The 16093-nt window shown below is 40.5% G+C and overlaps 1 protein-coding gene across 2 annotated transcripts in view; it reads left to right on the top strand.

Moving 5' to 3' along the window:
* abcb4 (ATP-binding cassette, sub-family B (MDR/TAP), member 4) overlaps nt 1-16093 on the top strand; it is a 114255-nt gene that overhangs the window by 66884 nt on the left and 31278 nt on the right. For both annotated transcript variants that reach the window (XM_073054547.1, XM_073054546.1), the window contains 8 exons: nt 1202-1372; nt 2354-2515; nt 2667-2819; nt 4708-4854; nt 8339-8443; nt 11684-11761; nt 13403-13486; nt 14247-14450. In XM_073054547.1, coding sequence (XP_072910648.1) covers nt 1202-1372; nt 2354-2515; nt 2667-2819; nt 4708-4854; nt 8339-8443; nt 11684-11761; nt 13403-13486; nt 14247-14450 — 1104 coding nt within the window. The remainder of the gene's footprint in view (nt 1-1201; nt 1373-2353; nt 2516-2666; nt 2820-4707; nt 4855-8338; nt 8444-11683; nt 11762-13402; nt 13487-14246; nt 14451-16093) is intronic.

Genomic DNA, 16093 nt, shown 5'->3' with positions numbered 1-16093 from the left:
CAGAAGAACTTAGACAGATTAGACAATGGACAATGGGGTGGCAGACAGAATACAGTGTCTGGAAGTGTATGATCATGAACTTTGGTAGAAGGAATAAAGGCATGGACTATTTTCTAATAGGGAGAAGATTCAAAAATGTGAGGTGCAAAGCAATTTGTGAGTCCTCATGCAGAATTCACTGAAGGTTAATTTGCAGGTTGAATTGGTGATGAAGGTGAATGCAATGTTAGCATTCATTTCAAGAAGACTAGAATATAAAAGCAAGGAGGTTGTATGAGGTACTAGTGAGTCCTCACAGAGTACAATGAGCAGTCTTGGGCCCATTATTTAAGAAAGAATGTGCTAATATTGAAGAGGGTTCAGAGGAGTTTGACAAGAAGGATTCCAGGATTGAAAGGGTTATCATATGAGCAATGATTGATGGCTCTGTGCCTATACTCACTGGAATTTCGAGTGAGGGGAATCTCACTGAAACATTTCAAATGTTGAAAGACATTGATAGAGTGGATGTGAAGAGGATGTTTCCTTTGGAAGGAGAAGTCTAGGATCATACAGTACAGCCTCAAAATCGAGGGATATTCATTTAATCAAGCCACTTTTTATTGTCACTTCGACCATAACTGCTGGTACAGTACACAGTAAAACAGTAAAATTTAGAACAGATGAAGAGGAATTTCTTTAGCCCGAGGGTAGTGAGTCTGTGGAATTTGTTGCTACAGGCGGCTGTAGAGGCAAGGGGTCATTGGGTACATTGAGGCAGAGGTTAACAGGTTCTTGGCTAGTCAGGGCATGAGAGGTTATGGGGAGAATGTAGGAGAATGGGTTGGAGAGGAAAATGGATCAGCCGTAATAAAATGGTGGAGCAGAATCGGAGTTTAATGGCCTAATTCTACTCCAAAGTTTTATAGTTATGGATTCCTGCAAGACAACCAATGCTACACCATATCTAACCTTTGTAGTAAAAAGATGACTTTTAAGTTATGCTTTTCTTTCTCATGGCTGAAGAATTGTGTCCTTACCCCAATCACTATATGACATTGAATTACTTCTCATTCCACAAATATGAATAAGTTAATCTGAACTCCATGAATGGTGGGAGCCTTTCAAGATGTTGTGAAAAGCATAGGGCTGATATGAGTAATTTTGTTTATTAAAGAAACCTTATTAACATGCCAAGGATTGACCCTCAATTTTGCTGCAGAAATTTAATACGCTAGTTGGAGAAAGAGGCGCTCAGCTAAGTGGAGGCCAGAAGCAAAGGATTGCCATTGCACGAGCATTGGTACGCAATCCCAAAATCCTGCTGCTGGATGAGGCGACATCTGCATTAGATGCTGAGAGTGAAGCTACTGTCCAAGTTGCACTTGATAAGGTAACGATGGTCCAGTCACACTGGCATTGTGAGCTTCTTGCAAAATAGAAGAGATGGATTACATTCTCACTGACGTTACAAAATCATCTCCCTGCACAACCAGTGTCATTGACTCGTGCAGTTTTGCCCAATGTCCCTATCCTACACCAGACTATTGCCCTTACCCCACCCCTCATACCCCAACCTCGCACCTTCATCCCACTCCAACTCCCATCCCACAACACCATCACACCCAAACATTCCGTGCAATTGTAAAATAATGTTCCACTTCTTGTATTCACTGCTTGGGCCAATGCAAGAAAGCAAGCCTTCCTTACTACTGCTTGTTCCCTAATTCAGAGAACTATGTATTCCTGTACCCCTCAGTCATTCTTAGGAAAGCCATAGAAAAGTACAGCACAGAGATAGGCCCTTCAGCCTATCTAGTCCATGCTAAAGCTTTTAAACTGCCTATTCTTGGCATTAGTATGATTGTCACTCTTTTGAAGCAGGTGGGAACCACCAACAACAGTAGTGAGAGATTGCAAGTTGGTTGGCACAGGGTTTTCAGTGCCCCACCAGGTACACCATCAGGGCCTGATGCCTTGCAAGGGTTCAGTCTCTTGAAAAATGTTCTGACATCAGCCTCGGAGGCCAATCACAGTGTGACCGGATGCTGCAGGGATTCACACAGGTGACAGGGCACCACAAGAGCTCCCTGCTCTTTTTCTGTTTTTGAAGAGTATTGTGAGATCTCTGATATAAAATTCCTGGATCAGGTGTTCAGAGTCCCTTCCCTCGATGCCTCTTTGACCCTATGTATCTTCTGAAATCTATCATCTTCTGACTTAGAAGCAAGAAAAGTAGTGTTGTTAGCTGATTAAAAGAATTTAAGAAATGAATGCACTGGAGGGTTTTCTGAATTAAGAAAGGAACCTATACAGTGTATTCAGTTGGAAGCATCTCACAAGCTTATCATATATATTCTATATTCTTTCAAAGGTACGGAGAGGCCGCACTACAATAGTAATTGCTCATCGCTTGTCAACGGTTCAAAATGCAGATATCATTGCAGGATTGGAAAATGGTGTAATTGTAGAGCTGGGAACTCATGAAAAACTCATGGAAGCCAAGGGAATTTACTACAATCTGGTCACCACTCAGGTATTACTTGGATTATAAGCAGTTTCAAATGATAGGTCGACTTAATGGTTTATTGAAGTTAATAAAGTTTATAAAAATCACATCACACACTTAGTTCTAATTCTATTGAAAGAAAAACTATAATCGAAATAACTACTTTGTTTTCTTTCAGACATTTAAGAGAGAAGATGACAAGGAAGAGAGGAATGATGCTAATCTTGAAAAAAGTAGCATCAAAAAGCCAAAGCATAGTCAATTAACACAAGCTAGCGTGCAAAAGGAAGAAAAAGCTACAGAGATAATGATTGAAAATGCAGTTGAACAGGTGCGATTTACTTTGTCATGAGAAAATAGTTTCACTTTAAATAAATATGGCTTTTAAACATTGTAGTAAAGATACACCCTGACTCTATTGCATGTTAACTCCTTAGTCAACTCTCTTGTGCAAGTCTATTATAAAAGATAATAAGATGAAGAGATAAAGAGAGCCAGGTACAGTTTTGTTGATTGATTTGGTGATATGTAGATAAGTTTTACAAAATAAATGCCAAATATAATGTTATAATGTAAACATGCGACTTACGGGTAAGAATAATTAGAACAGTATGGGACTGGGTTCAAGTTTGACTTGCCCCAACTAATGGAGTAAAGGTCTGCTGCCTGTAAGAATGATCAGTTTTGTAAGTTAGGGTTAACCTGGTTCCTGTGATGGCTGAGCATAAAACTGTTGGTCGTAATAAGGGCAGGTCACGCCGGAAATACTCGGCTGCATCTGTGGTGAGAATATCACTCACCTTTCATTATGTGCTTACTCTTGCATGTCTAAATTAAAGGTTAAGAGAGGGAACTGGCTTTAAGCCTCAGCAAGAAAAACCCCAAAATGCACATGATGATTTTATGTCACAGAATGAAGTCCAGAGGTCATCATCAAAAGCAAGAGTAAAGCAAGGTTTACCTTTGCTGCAGCTGCTTCCTCAACTACTGAGCATTTCCATCCTTCTCTGTTTTTGTATATGACTTCAAGCAACACCACCTCTTGTCTTTGCATAAACCACAAATGGCATTTTTCTGCTTACCCAGCCTACTGTCATACCGACAGGAAGTGAATATTTTTGAGTTCTGTTTATGAATACCTTACAAATTCCAAAACTTTTTCTACATAACTCAGTTGCAAATTAATACAATATTTAAGATGAGAGTTATAATTCAATGTATTTGTTATGGTCTGGTCCGGAGCCCGCATTCCGGGTCGTGATCCGGTCCGCAAACTCCGGACTCCAGGTCTTGTAGCCGTTCCTCCTTTCACCCTTGAGCCCAAATAGGATCATCTTGGCTTAAGGAGGTGCATCAGAGACCTATCGGCTTGCAGGTGGATATAAGGGGCTCTGGGACTGAGTCGAGGGGAGGGGAGGGGAGGGGAGGGGGGTGGGTGGGTGTCAGCCTGCTCTGAACCTGTTTTGCCCTGTCCCTCTGTTTGTCTTGTACCTGCTGTTTGGTCTGGTTTGCCTTGTTCACAGCATTGCGCTGTTCGCCTGACTATCCTGTTTTGACCCTGGCTTGGAGTTAATCATCTAGTTCTGTAAGTCTGTTCTTGTAGTCACCCTGGACCGAACACCCTTCTGATCCCTTGCCTCCGTCGGGGAAGCAGGCTGGACTGCCGTTGCCTGGCGGGGGGACTCTGACCCTTTCCTACCCTTCACCTCCGATGTGTTGTGCCCTGCATCCTGCCCAGGTGCCCCGCGACCTGCCCAGGCCCCTGTGTTCCTGCCTGGGAGGCCGGGCCCTGCCCAGAAGTAATGTGGCCTGTCCAGGGGGCTATGCTCCCAGCATTCCTTGTCCCATAGACCCATCCTTTAGCCTAGCCAGGGTGCTGCCTTTGCCATGAACTCCAGGGTCCTGCCTTTGCCATGAACTCTCTGAACCCAGGATCACTGTTGCATGCCATGTTCTCCCCATCTTGTTCTATCCTTTAGTTGTTCCTGTCCTGCCCCTAGTACATCAGTGCCTGCGTCCTGCATTTGAGTCCAGTCTCCACGTCCCCTTGTGACAGTATTTGTCATTGGGGGAAATACAGGATTTTTGTGAATGTTCTTTCCTGCTGAAGTTAAAAAATCATTTTTTTATATTTTCAAATGACAAGGTATGAAGAGTGAAGTTCATTATTTGCAGCATTTTCTCTATCAGCATATATTGTTAAATATTCTGTTTTTCAGGATGAAGATGTTCCCAATGTGTCCTTTTTTAGAATCCTCAAGTTAAACAAAGCTGAATGGCATTATATACTCATAGGAACTTTCTGTGCTGCTATAAATGGAGCTATGCAGCCTGCTTTTGCCATAATTTTTTCAGAAATTATTGGGGTAAGTTTAATGTTTTAAGTTACAGGCTGTAATTCAGTTTTGGACAGAACATCCAGTGTTATGTAGTGCTTCCTCTGTGATTGTGGCCCTTGTGAATCTTTCTGTTTAAGCCTCTTTCACTGTTACTTCAGAGAAATATAACTGGGCAAGAGTAGGAGTAAGGATTTGTCTCAGCATCTAAGCTACCCTGCGTCTCAGCCCCGCTCACCCCTCAGCCCACCACTTTTTAATGCCTCTTTATTCGTCAGCACCTCTTTATTATCATTATAATCCTGCCCCCTCCAGCAGCCATGCTGATTCACTCCCCTACAAACCCCCACATTGCCAATGTCTTGGACAGCCCTGTCCAACAAAGAGCTCCCATAATCTCACTTATCAAGCATCCTTCCTAATCATTATACATCTCAATTTCTAATATGACCCTCCACAGCCCACTTGTTCACTACTTTCTATCCAATCACTAGGCTCCTCATCTAATTACACACCCAATGTTAGGGTATCAGTAGTTAATTGATCTCCTCCATCACTCAATGACCCAAACTGTGTATTTAAAAAAAATGAGAGGGAGGAAGAGGTTAATGGAAATGTTCAAGCTGGTTTTTTGCACATAGAGTGGAGGGGTGGTGGTGGGGGTGCCTGGAGTGTACTGCCTGGGGTGGTGGTGGAGGCAGATATGATGGAAGTGTTTAAGGGATTTTTAGATGGGCGCATGAACATGCAGAAACTGGAGGGATAAGGTCAATGTGTGGAGAGGGCATTTAGATTAATTAGAAGTCATTAATTTAATCAGTTTGGTACAGCATCATAGGTTGAAGTGCCTGATCTTATGCTGTACTGGTCTATGTTCTAAAATCTTATTCTAAATCAAGCTAACTCTCAGAATAATTCTATATGACTGATGTACCTACCCCTGCTCTCTCATTGCACGTGTCCACATCCCATCACATATCCAAATTCCCCATGATTAGCCTATTTTTCCTCTTGCCAAAGAAAGAGCTTTCAGCACTCAAGATGAATAACGTCTGGTCCAAGGACAACATGTAATGCACTGTAGATTTTACAGGAACCGCTCCTTAAATGAGCTCCTACAGGAGGAGGAAACTGAAGGTCCATGAGTCAGCCCTCATTGGGGGATTAGAGGTGAAGAGGGTCAGAAACTTTACATTCCTTGGTGTTATCATTTCAGAGGATCTGTCCTGGGTCCAGTATGTAAGTGCCATTATGATGAAAGCATAACAGTGCCCCTACCTCCTTAGAAGTTTGCTAAGATTGAGCATGACATATAAAACTTTGACAAACTTCTGCAGATGTGTGGTGGAGAGTATATTGACTGGTTGCATCATAGCCTAGTATGGAAACACCAATGGACTTAATGGAAAATCCTACATGGTAATGGGTAAAGCTGTCTCACCATTGAACACATCTGCATGGATTGCTGTTGTAGGAAAGCAGCATTCAGCATCAAGGACCCTCGCCATTCAGGCCATATTCTCTTCTCATTGCTGCCATCAAGAAGAAGGTACAGGAGCCTCAGGACTCACACCACCAGGTTCAGGAACAGTTGTTACCCTTTAACCGTCAGATTCTTGAACCAGAGGGGATAATTTCATTTGCTCCATCACTGAACTTTCTCCGCACCTGTGGATTCACTTTATGACTCTTCTTGTTATTGATTGCTTACTTACCAATTTATTATTCCCTTTTGTATTAGCACAGTTTTTTGTCTTTTACACATTGGTTGTCTGTCTTGTTGGTGAGTTTCTTTCATTGATTCTATTATGGTTATTGGATTTATTGAGTATGCCCACAAGGAAATAAATCTCGTGGTTGTCTATGGTGACACATATGTACTTTGGTAGTAAATTTACTTTGAACTTCAAGCTATTGGCCCACCAAGCACCATTGCATTAACTCATCTTTCCAACTGCCATTTAGTTTCTAGCTGCCAGATAACTTAAGATAAACCAATGAATTTTGTTTGATTTTTCCGTTATATCTAAGGAGACATAGGACTTTTAGGTGCCGAAATGTGAATCTTCACATTTTTTCCTCTTTCTTCCTTGAGTCAAGATTTCCCACATGCAAAATATGACTATCTCTGATCAATCCTTGTTTTCCCACATGCAGATAGATCCTCTCTCTTCGAATCCTGTGAAGTAATTTTCCCGCCATTTATGATAGGCCTACTTAAAATGAGAGGAGAAAGATGTTGGTGGGCATATAGAGCAAACTGCCAGAGGACATGGTAGAGGAAAGTAAATTACAGTGTTTAAATGACATTAGGGCAAGTAGGTGGGTAGGAAAGGTTTGTAAGGAAATGGGCTAAACAAGAGGAAATTGGATTAGTATAGATGAGAACCTTGGTCTGTATGGATGATTTGAGCTGAAGCACCTGTTACCATGCTGTATAATACTATGAAATCTGTTAATCTGACATGAATTGAGAACTAGTTACTGTACAGACAGCAAAGAGTGCAGGAAAACAGATAATCCACAGGATGACAGGCTGTGACTAGTTGTTTACAGCAGGGATTCATGCTTTTGACTATCAATAATTTGACTGAGAGGACCATAGGTAATAGGTCCAAGTTTGCTGACTGTACTAAACTAGATAGGATTGTGGTTAGGGAAGATTGTGTAAAGAGGCTTCAAGGGATTAAGGACAAACTGAGTGAATGGGCAAGAACATGGCAGATGGAAAAGAAGGTAAAAATGTGTGAGGTTATTGACTTTTGGTGCACAGCAAAGAAAAACAGATTATTTGTTAAATGATGAGGGATGGGATAGTATTGGACTTCAAAGGGGCCTGGGTGCTTGTATACACGTGGCTTGAGACCAACACACAGAAGTAGCAAAGTGATTAGGAAGGGAAATGATATGTTGGCTTTTACGACATACAGTACATCAGTGATAATAAACCTGATCCTGATATGAGAGGATTTGAATATGGAAGTATGAGAACATATTTGTAATTATATTTAAATGTTGGTGAAGCCACATCTAGAATGGGTTTCCTGGACTGGTTCCAGGGCTGGCACGTTTTGCTCTGAGGAGAAATTGAGTAGTCTGGGGCTGTATTAGAGTTTAGAAAAATAAGAGCAGATCTCATCATAATATACAAAATTCTTAAAGGGCTTGACAGCCTGGATGTAGACATGCTTCCTCTGGTTAAACTACCTAGCTTATTAGTGAGAATTGATAGGCAATTTAGAGCTCAGATGACGTGGATTTTTTCAGTCAGAGGGTGATCCCAGAATTCTGTAGAAGCTCAGTCATTGTGTTCATTCAAAACGCAATTTGAACATAAGGGGATTTACTGTAAGTATGTCAGGATAGAGATGGATAATGATGCTGGGCTGAGAGATCAGCCATTATCTTGTTAAATGGCAGAGCAACCTCGAAGGCCCTGTGAGGCCTACTCCTGGCCCTATTTCATTTGTTTACTAGAATCACTATTTAATTATACTTCTTTTAACCAATGCAGGTTTTTGCTAAGACAGACAAGGACGTTGTACGCCGTGAGACTGAATTATATTCCCTATTATTCTTAGCATTAGGAGGTATCTCCTTTGTCACATTTTTTGTTCAGGTAAGTGCTGAAGAAATGTGAATAAATGCAATACTGAATGGATTATATCACAAGGCTCAATGGTTTAACATCACAAAGTGCAGGAGCAAAAATTTGCCCGATACATGTACTTACGGTAGTTTACACGTTGCAACTCTCCCCACCATCACGGACATCTTCAAGAGGCAGCACCATTAAGCACCCTCACCATGCAGGACATGCCCTCTTATTACGACGTTTGGAGAGAGGTACAGGAGTCTGAAGACCCACACTCCATGATTTTGGAGCAACTTCTTCCCGTCCACCATCGGATTTCGGAGTGGCCCAAAAACCCATGAACACTACCTTGTCATTCCTTAATATTTGTACTATTTACATATATTTTTGTAATTATAGATTTTCACATCTTCATGCTGCAAAGCAACAAATGTCAGTGATAATAATTCTGATTCTATTGCCTAAAACATTGGAAGATTATGAGATGTAACTTGCTGTTATTGCAGCGATTGTGCTCTCACAATGGGACTGATAATCTCAATCACCAGGAGAGGTGATTATCCTATTTTGAAATGTTCCCATCCTCTTGTGTCCAAATTATTTTGCCCTCCATTTTCCTGCCCTCACCACCCCCCATCTCCACCTTGCTCCTCCCCAATAATTTCAGATGGTAAGTATCTTTGTACATGGTCATTGGTGATTTAAAGTATATATAGGGGCTCAGTTAGAATTGTCCAGAGTGTATGCAGTACTCCAAGACCCAATGAACTCAATAAGGATAATTCATCTCTTTAACAATACTTTTACGTTGAAATGCTCCTTTGGAACGCACTAAAGCATAGTAGGTTACTCTGGCTCCGAGCCTTCCAAGATCCTCTACTGAAATCACTGGCATAATATCAATCAAAATCATGCTGACCCTCTCAGTGGATGAATGGGCATTTCCCTAGGCCCAAGGGTATGGATGTGATAAGGGGAAGTGCAGTGAAGTCCTTTTGAATGCAAAGATCTTGAGCAGATTGGAGCTATGATATCTTTAGACTGTACTGCTGCCTCAAAACAACAACATCTCAAGCCATATAAGACAGTGATAACAAATCTGAGTCTGGTTCTAATCTGGAACCAGTTAGAGATCACAATAATATAAGTAATAAAGGGGCTCGAGGAATAGAGCTAACAACTGATATGGGAGAGGAGATCTGTCATTTGAAGAGAAATAACCTGGAATAAATGAAATAAATTTTATTTCATAATAAATAAATAACACTTTTTTTAAAAAAAAGGGGGAGAGAGAAACCGGGGAATTATAGATTGGTTAGCCTGACATCGGTGGTGGGGAAAATGCTACAGTCTGTTATCAAAGATGAGATAATAGCACATTTGGAAAGCAGTGAAATCATCAGACAAAGTCAGCATGGATTTGTGAAAGGAAAATCATGTCTGACGAATCTTATAGAATTTTTTGAGGATGTAACTAGTAGAGTGGATAGGGGAGAACCAGTGGATATAGTATATTTGGATTTTCAAAAGGCTTCTGACAAGGTCCCACACAGGAGATTAGTGTGCAGACTTAAAGCACACAGTATTGGGGATATGGTATTGATGTGGATAGAGAACTGGTTGGCAAATAGGAAGCAAAGAGTGGGAGTAAACGGGACCTTTTCAGATTGGCAGGAGGTGACTAGTGGGGTACCGCAAGGCTCAATGCTGGGACCTCAGTTGTTTATAATATATATTAATGATTTAGACGAGGGAATTAAATGCAGCATCTCCAAGTTTGTGGATGACACGAAGCTGGGCGGCGGTGTTAGCTGTGAGGAGGATGCTAAGAGGATGCAGGGTAACTTGGATAGGTTAGGTGAGTGGGCAAATTCATGGCAGATGCATTTTAATGTGGATAAATGTGAGATTATCCACTTTGGTTGCAAGAACAGGAAAACAGATTATTATCTGAATGGTGGCCGATTAGGAAAAGGGGAGGTGTAACGAGACCTGGGTGTCATTGTACACCAGTCATTGAAAGTGGACATACAGGTACAGCAGGCAGTGAAAAAGGCGAATGGTATGTTGGCATTCATAGCAAGAGGATTTGAGTACAGGAGCAGGGCGGTTCTACTGCAGTTGTACAAGGCCTTGGTGAGACCACAGCTGGAGTATTGTGTGCAGTTTTGGTCCCCTAATCTGAGGAAAGACATTCTTGCCATAGAGGGAGTACAAAGAAGGTTCACCAGATTGATTCCTGGGATGGCAGGACTTTCATATGAAGAAAGACTGGATCGACTAGTCTTATATTTGCTGGAATTTAGAAGATTGAGGGGGGAATCTTATTGAAACGTATAAAATTCTAAAGGGATTGGACAGGCTAGATGCAGGAAGATTGTTTCCAATGTTGGGGGAGTCCAGAACGAGGGGTCACAGTTTAAGGATAAAGGGGAAGCCTTTTAGGACTGAGATGAGGAAAAACTTCTTCACACAGAGAATCTGTGGAACTCTCTGCCACAGGAAACAGTTGAGGCCAGTTCATTGGCTATATTTAAGAGGAAGTTAGATATGGCCCTTGTGGCTAAAGGGATCAGGGGGTATGGAGAGAAAGCAGGTACAGGGTTCTGAGTTGGATGATCAGCCATGATCATACTGAATGGCGGTGCAGGCTCAAAGGTTTGAATGGCCTACTCCTGCACCTATTTTCTATGTTTCTAAATGAATAATAGAAAGTGAGGATGACCTTTCTATAGAGACAGGGCAGGAGGTGAGGAGAATAAAATGAATGTTATCATCCAAATGTTTTTTTCTCTCTCTATTTTTGAATAGATTTTTAAGTAGGAAATTTTAAGAGTTCTGTAATGCAATGTATGACCCAGAAAATTCCACAGGATTTCAGGAAGATGAGTGAGTGGATTCTGAGGCTTCCCTGTGAAGAATTCCTCGTGGACTGACTCCATGATGGCATTGCTGAAGTAAATAGAAAAAACAGTTGAAGTATCTCGTGAACATCAGTGGCCTTCACACTTCCATGATCCAGAAACCTCTGCTTCCTCAAGATTTGGTTCCTTCAGAAGATTTTGTGTGGTTTTTTTTTCATTTTAAATGGAAATGGGAAATACAACAAAAGGCTTGAGGTGTAGGGAAGTGGACAGACAGAACTGGGGAAATGGAGTTAATTTTTCATGCCATTGATCTTTTATCAGAACTCTCTTGAGTTTCAAATGAATTTTGATGACAATGATTATGCTTTTAATGTCCTTTCATTACCTGTTTTGACAGGGTTTCAGTTTTGGCCATTCTGGTGAGAAACTAACACTAAGAATGCGATTAATGGCCTTTAAGGCAATATTGCGACAGGTAACAACCATATATTACCAAGCTTGTTAGGCTTTTATTAATTTACAATATGCAATTAAATACTTAACACATTTTAAGCTACATTTTACTCTATAAATCTAGAAAATTTAAGCTGGCCTATGCCTCACCTTTGGATTCAGACATTGATAGTCAAGTAGTGATGAAGATTAATGTTTCTGCAAATGGTCTGCAGCAGTATTGACAATGAAACTATCAGCATTGTGTGCCATTACTCGTGAAATTGAAAACACTCAAGGGTTTCTGCTGTTGCAAAGTTCAATGCAGACTTCTTACCAAAATCTAGCTATCACCCCCTAACATTCAATCCCTACCATTACTGAATCTTCCACTATCAATATCCTGGGGAGTTGCCATTGACCAGAAACTGAAGTGGAAAAAGCCATATACAGGAGTGGCTACAAGAGAAGGTTAGAATCTAGAACTCTGCAAATTGTGTCCACCATCTGAATAGCTTAGGTCAAGAGTGTGATGAAAACTCTCTACTTGCTTGTAGAGTGTAGCTTCAACAGCATTCAAGAGGTTTGACAACAAACAGGACATAGCAGTCCGTCCACAACCACTCACTCAGTGGGTAGCAGCAGTTTGTACCATCAGCAGGCTACACTGCACCAATTCTTCAAGACTCCTTTGACAGAATTTTCAAACCTGTGACCTCTGGCAGTGAGAACAAGGGCACAGGAAAACCACCACCTAGAAGTTGCTCTGCAAGCTATGCACCATTAAGACTTCAAAATACATCGCTAACTTAGCACTGTTGCTGGGTCAAAATCCTGGAGCTTTCTCCCAAATAGCGATGTTGGGTGTTATGTATCTCAAGAACAGCAGTGGGATCAACTTGACAAAGGGCATTTAGGGATGGGCAATTAAATGCTGGCTCAATCTACGAACTTCATGTCCCTTCCATCAATTTTTTTAAAAAAAGGTTCCCATTTGTGAGCTAGCCCTTCTCCACAGCAAGTTTTTAAAATCACCTGAAATCCCATGAATTTAAGTAACTTCTAAACTCTGGTGAATGTAAATTCTTTAATAACTAGCCCCATTGTAAAATACCCTGAATACAGTGACATTCTTTTTGAAGTGACCACTAAAGTCTGGTTTAAGATTCATTAAAATAATCTGCACTACTATAGGGACACAAGAAACTACAAGTGGTACCTAGGGCAAAAATTAGATTGCTGGAAGAATGAAATGGGGAAAGCAGCATCTATAGAGGCAAAGGGATGGTCAAGGTTTCGGATGAGACCCTGCATCAGGACTGTTAAAAGAAGACTGCCTGTATATAATAGTGAGAGAAAAGGATTTGAATCTGTATTGATGGGATGGCAAATAAATAAATAATTTTTTGAAGTAATTTATGAGGAAAGAATAAGTTAGCATTAATTATTTGGACTTGCTATTTACTAAAGCAACATTGTGCATTGAACCTTGTAGATGGCCTTTAGAATTTATTAGAATTCAATATTCATTTAGTATTTAATAAGCTCTTCACTCATTTAGAATTTTGATATTTGTGTAAGACAATTCTAACACCAAAATAGGACTTGTCTATTTGAATCTGATTACTTTTTCTATCATTAAGTACTTTTATAAAACTAATTAATTCACATGCTTTTTTTTTAGGATATTAGCTGGTTTGATGATCCTAAAAACAGCACTGGAGCATTAACAACCAGACTTGCTAATGATGCATCTCAAGTTAAGGGGGTAAGTATCACCTGGTTTTGGCCAATTCTATCCATTGTAAAAACTTTAAAGTGTGATGAAACCAAGATGGGAATGATAAAGGTAGTCTAAAAAGGGTACAATACAAAAAAGGACTATTCAGGTCCTCTTGGCTTTCGAAAAGCAATCCATTTAATTGCCCTTTGCACATCTCTGCTATTTTCACATGTCAGTATTTTTTTTAGATTAAAAGAAAAATTGCTAATTTATTTCTCTCATGAAAAGATATTTCAGTAATACATGGAGCAAAAGTTTCTGCATAATCTGGTAATTAGAGAATAATTTGTTGAAACAAAATACTATAAATCAGATAGTACTTCTGTCAGCATTTAAAGCATAAGCTTTCAGGTAATTAATAATAACTAAACACTGATTGAAAACTTTGTAATTGAATCAGTTTGATTTATTCATTATTTGTTGTTAATAGGCTCTTAAATTTGAACCTGGGCTTGTTTATGGCACAGTTAAGTTGGTGGATTCTCTTTTTTAAACAATGAAAGGAGCCGATATATTTACAGAATAGCAACATTCCTGATCTAATGCTACATGGTTGAGAGTTTTAGTGGAGTTTCATGAATGTCAAACTACTCAGGATGTGTATCTTGAATTTGCTTTAGCTTAACCAAAGTTGCTAGTCAAATCTCCGATAAACCAATAAAGCTAGTGTCAGAAACAAGCACTAAATTTTCTATTAAAAGATGATATTAAATAACAACGTGCTGTTTTAATGTCTTTACTGTAGGCTACCGGTAGCAGGCTTGCTGGACTTGCTCAGAATGTAGCTAATCTTGGATGTGCAATTATTATTTCCTTCATCTACGGCTGGCAGCTGACCCTGTTGATCTTGGGTATTGTGCCAATCTTGGCAATGGCAGGGGTGGTACAGATGCAAATGCTCACTGGGCATGCTAACAAGGATCGAGTGGAACTGGAGAATGCTGGAAAGGTGGGTGACTCTTGAGAGGGATGGGCAAGGAGTTAGAGGTGCGGCATTCTGATTTTTAAATTAGATGGTCATTACTTCCAGTCTTTTTGGAGCAGGTATTAATTTGATAGTATGGGAGCAAGCAGGGTGATGATGCACAAAGCAAATACAGTAACATCAACCTGATAAAAGGCCTTCATCCAAAAACTGTTGTTCTTTCCACAAGTGCAGCCTGGTCTGCTGAGTGCTTTGAGCATTTTTTTAATATGGTAAACTGATGCACCATCAATAACTCTAGGAGACTGGAAGTGAATGATAGGCTTTTATTAACAGCAAAAAGAGAGCACGACATCTCGAAGACTGAGGGAGGAGCAGTGCCTCCAATCGCCTTTATACAGGGGTCTGTGGGAGGAGCCACAGGAGCAGTCAGCAGAGGGGCGTGTCCAGACAGGTATATGTAGTTTACCACATAAACTTCATCACTTGTAGCACCCTTGCTGGAACTAGTTTGATTTGCCTTTTATACTTAATTAATGTTTAACCAGGCAATAGCTTCCTGGCATTTGATAGCTGTTGAGGGGAAGGGGTTGCGGGTGACTTGGGCGATTGAGGTCACCACCTGTGAGATCAGGAAGGCTGTGAGAGGAATCAGTAATTGCAGGTGGTGATGGGGCAATGAAGATTGTGGACAGATGATCAGTGGTTGGATCCTTGGCTTTCATTATAGCTTGTTACGTCTGCAAGCAATACTCCTGCTCTACCTGGCCCACAAGGAGTTTTGTAAAAGCACTTTCCTTGAGAATGGATTGGTCACAACTTGTTGTCTTGACTTGGTTAAATATAAAAATGGTTGCCATTCCTTTCTCAGTTTTAAGTTGATCATAAAAATCTTTTAGGAGGGCTGTGTAGCTTCATTTTACATTTGTGTTTGAAATGATTGAAGTTGCTTAAACATCATCAGCTGATCACCAGTCATTTTGCAGGGAGGTCAGGTTTGTGAGTGTGTTCTCTGTGTGGCTCCTTCTGGCAATGTTTCACTGGTTATAGGTAAATGTTAAACGAATGCACTGGAATTATTTTTCCCAGTATCAGGCAAACAACTAATGAATATCTGTTCAAGTTCAAGAGAGTTCATATGGAATAACTTCTCCTTTAGGTATCATATGTAAGTTTAGAAAGAAGGGGTTTTGATTCCAAGTACTAACTCATTATATAAGTAATGAAAATCAGTGCTTCTAGCACTGTCCTGGCTGGACCTCAATCTACATAGTTGTGAATAGCCACTTTTCATCCTGGCTCTGGTCCTTCAAGTAGTTTGCGATCCGTTCTTCTTACTGCACGAGCCTCAGTCTTTAATTTAGCACCAGATGTAAGACATCTGCTCTCCTGCTCACTAATTCAAACAATTAATTGAGGTCTGTCAAGAACTACATTGATTTTTTTTTTTGCTTCCAGGGGTTTTGTTAATTTCTCCTTCAGCAGAATCCCTTCAGTTTCTGGTTGTTGCTCTTCAGTTAGTAGTTGTGGCATTGCTAAGCAGAGATAGTCTCACAGATACAGAAAGAGGACAGAGGAAGAAGTCTGTACTGAGTCAGTGTGGGTGGAAGGGGGTAAACACTCTATTAAGAGTATTCTATAAACCCTCCAATAGGAACAGACACTAA

This window comes from Hemitrygon akajei, chromosome 8 (assembly GCF_048418815.1).
Source record: "Hemitrygon akajei chromosome 8, sHemAka1.3, whole genome shotgun sequence".
In the NCBI taxonomy this organism is placed as follows: Eukaryota; Metazoa; Chordata; class Chondrichthyes; order Myliobatiformes; family Dasyatidae; genus Hemitrygon; species Hemitrygon akajei.
This window is presented reverse-complemented; position numbering and strand designations above follow the sequence as displayed.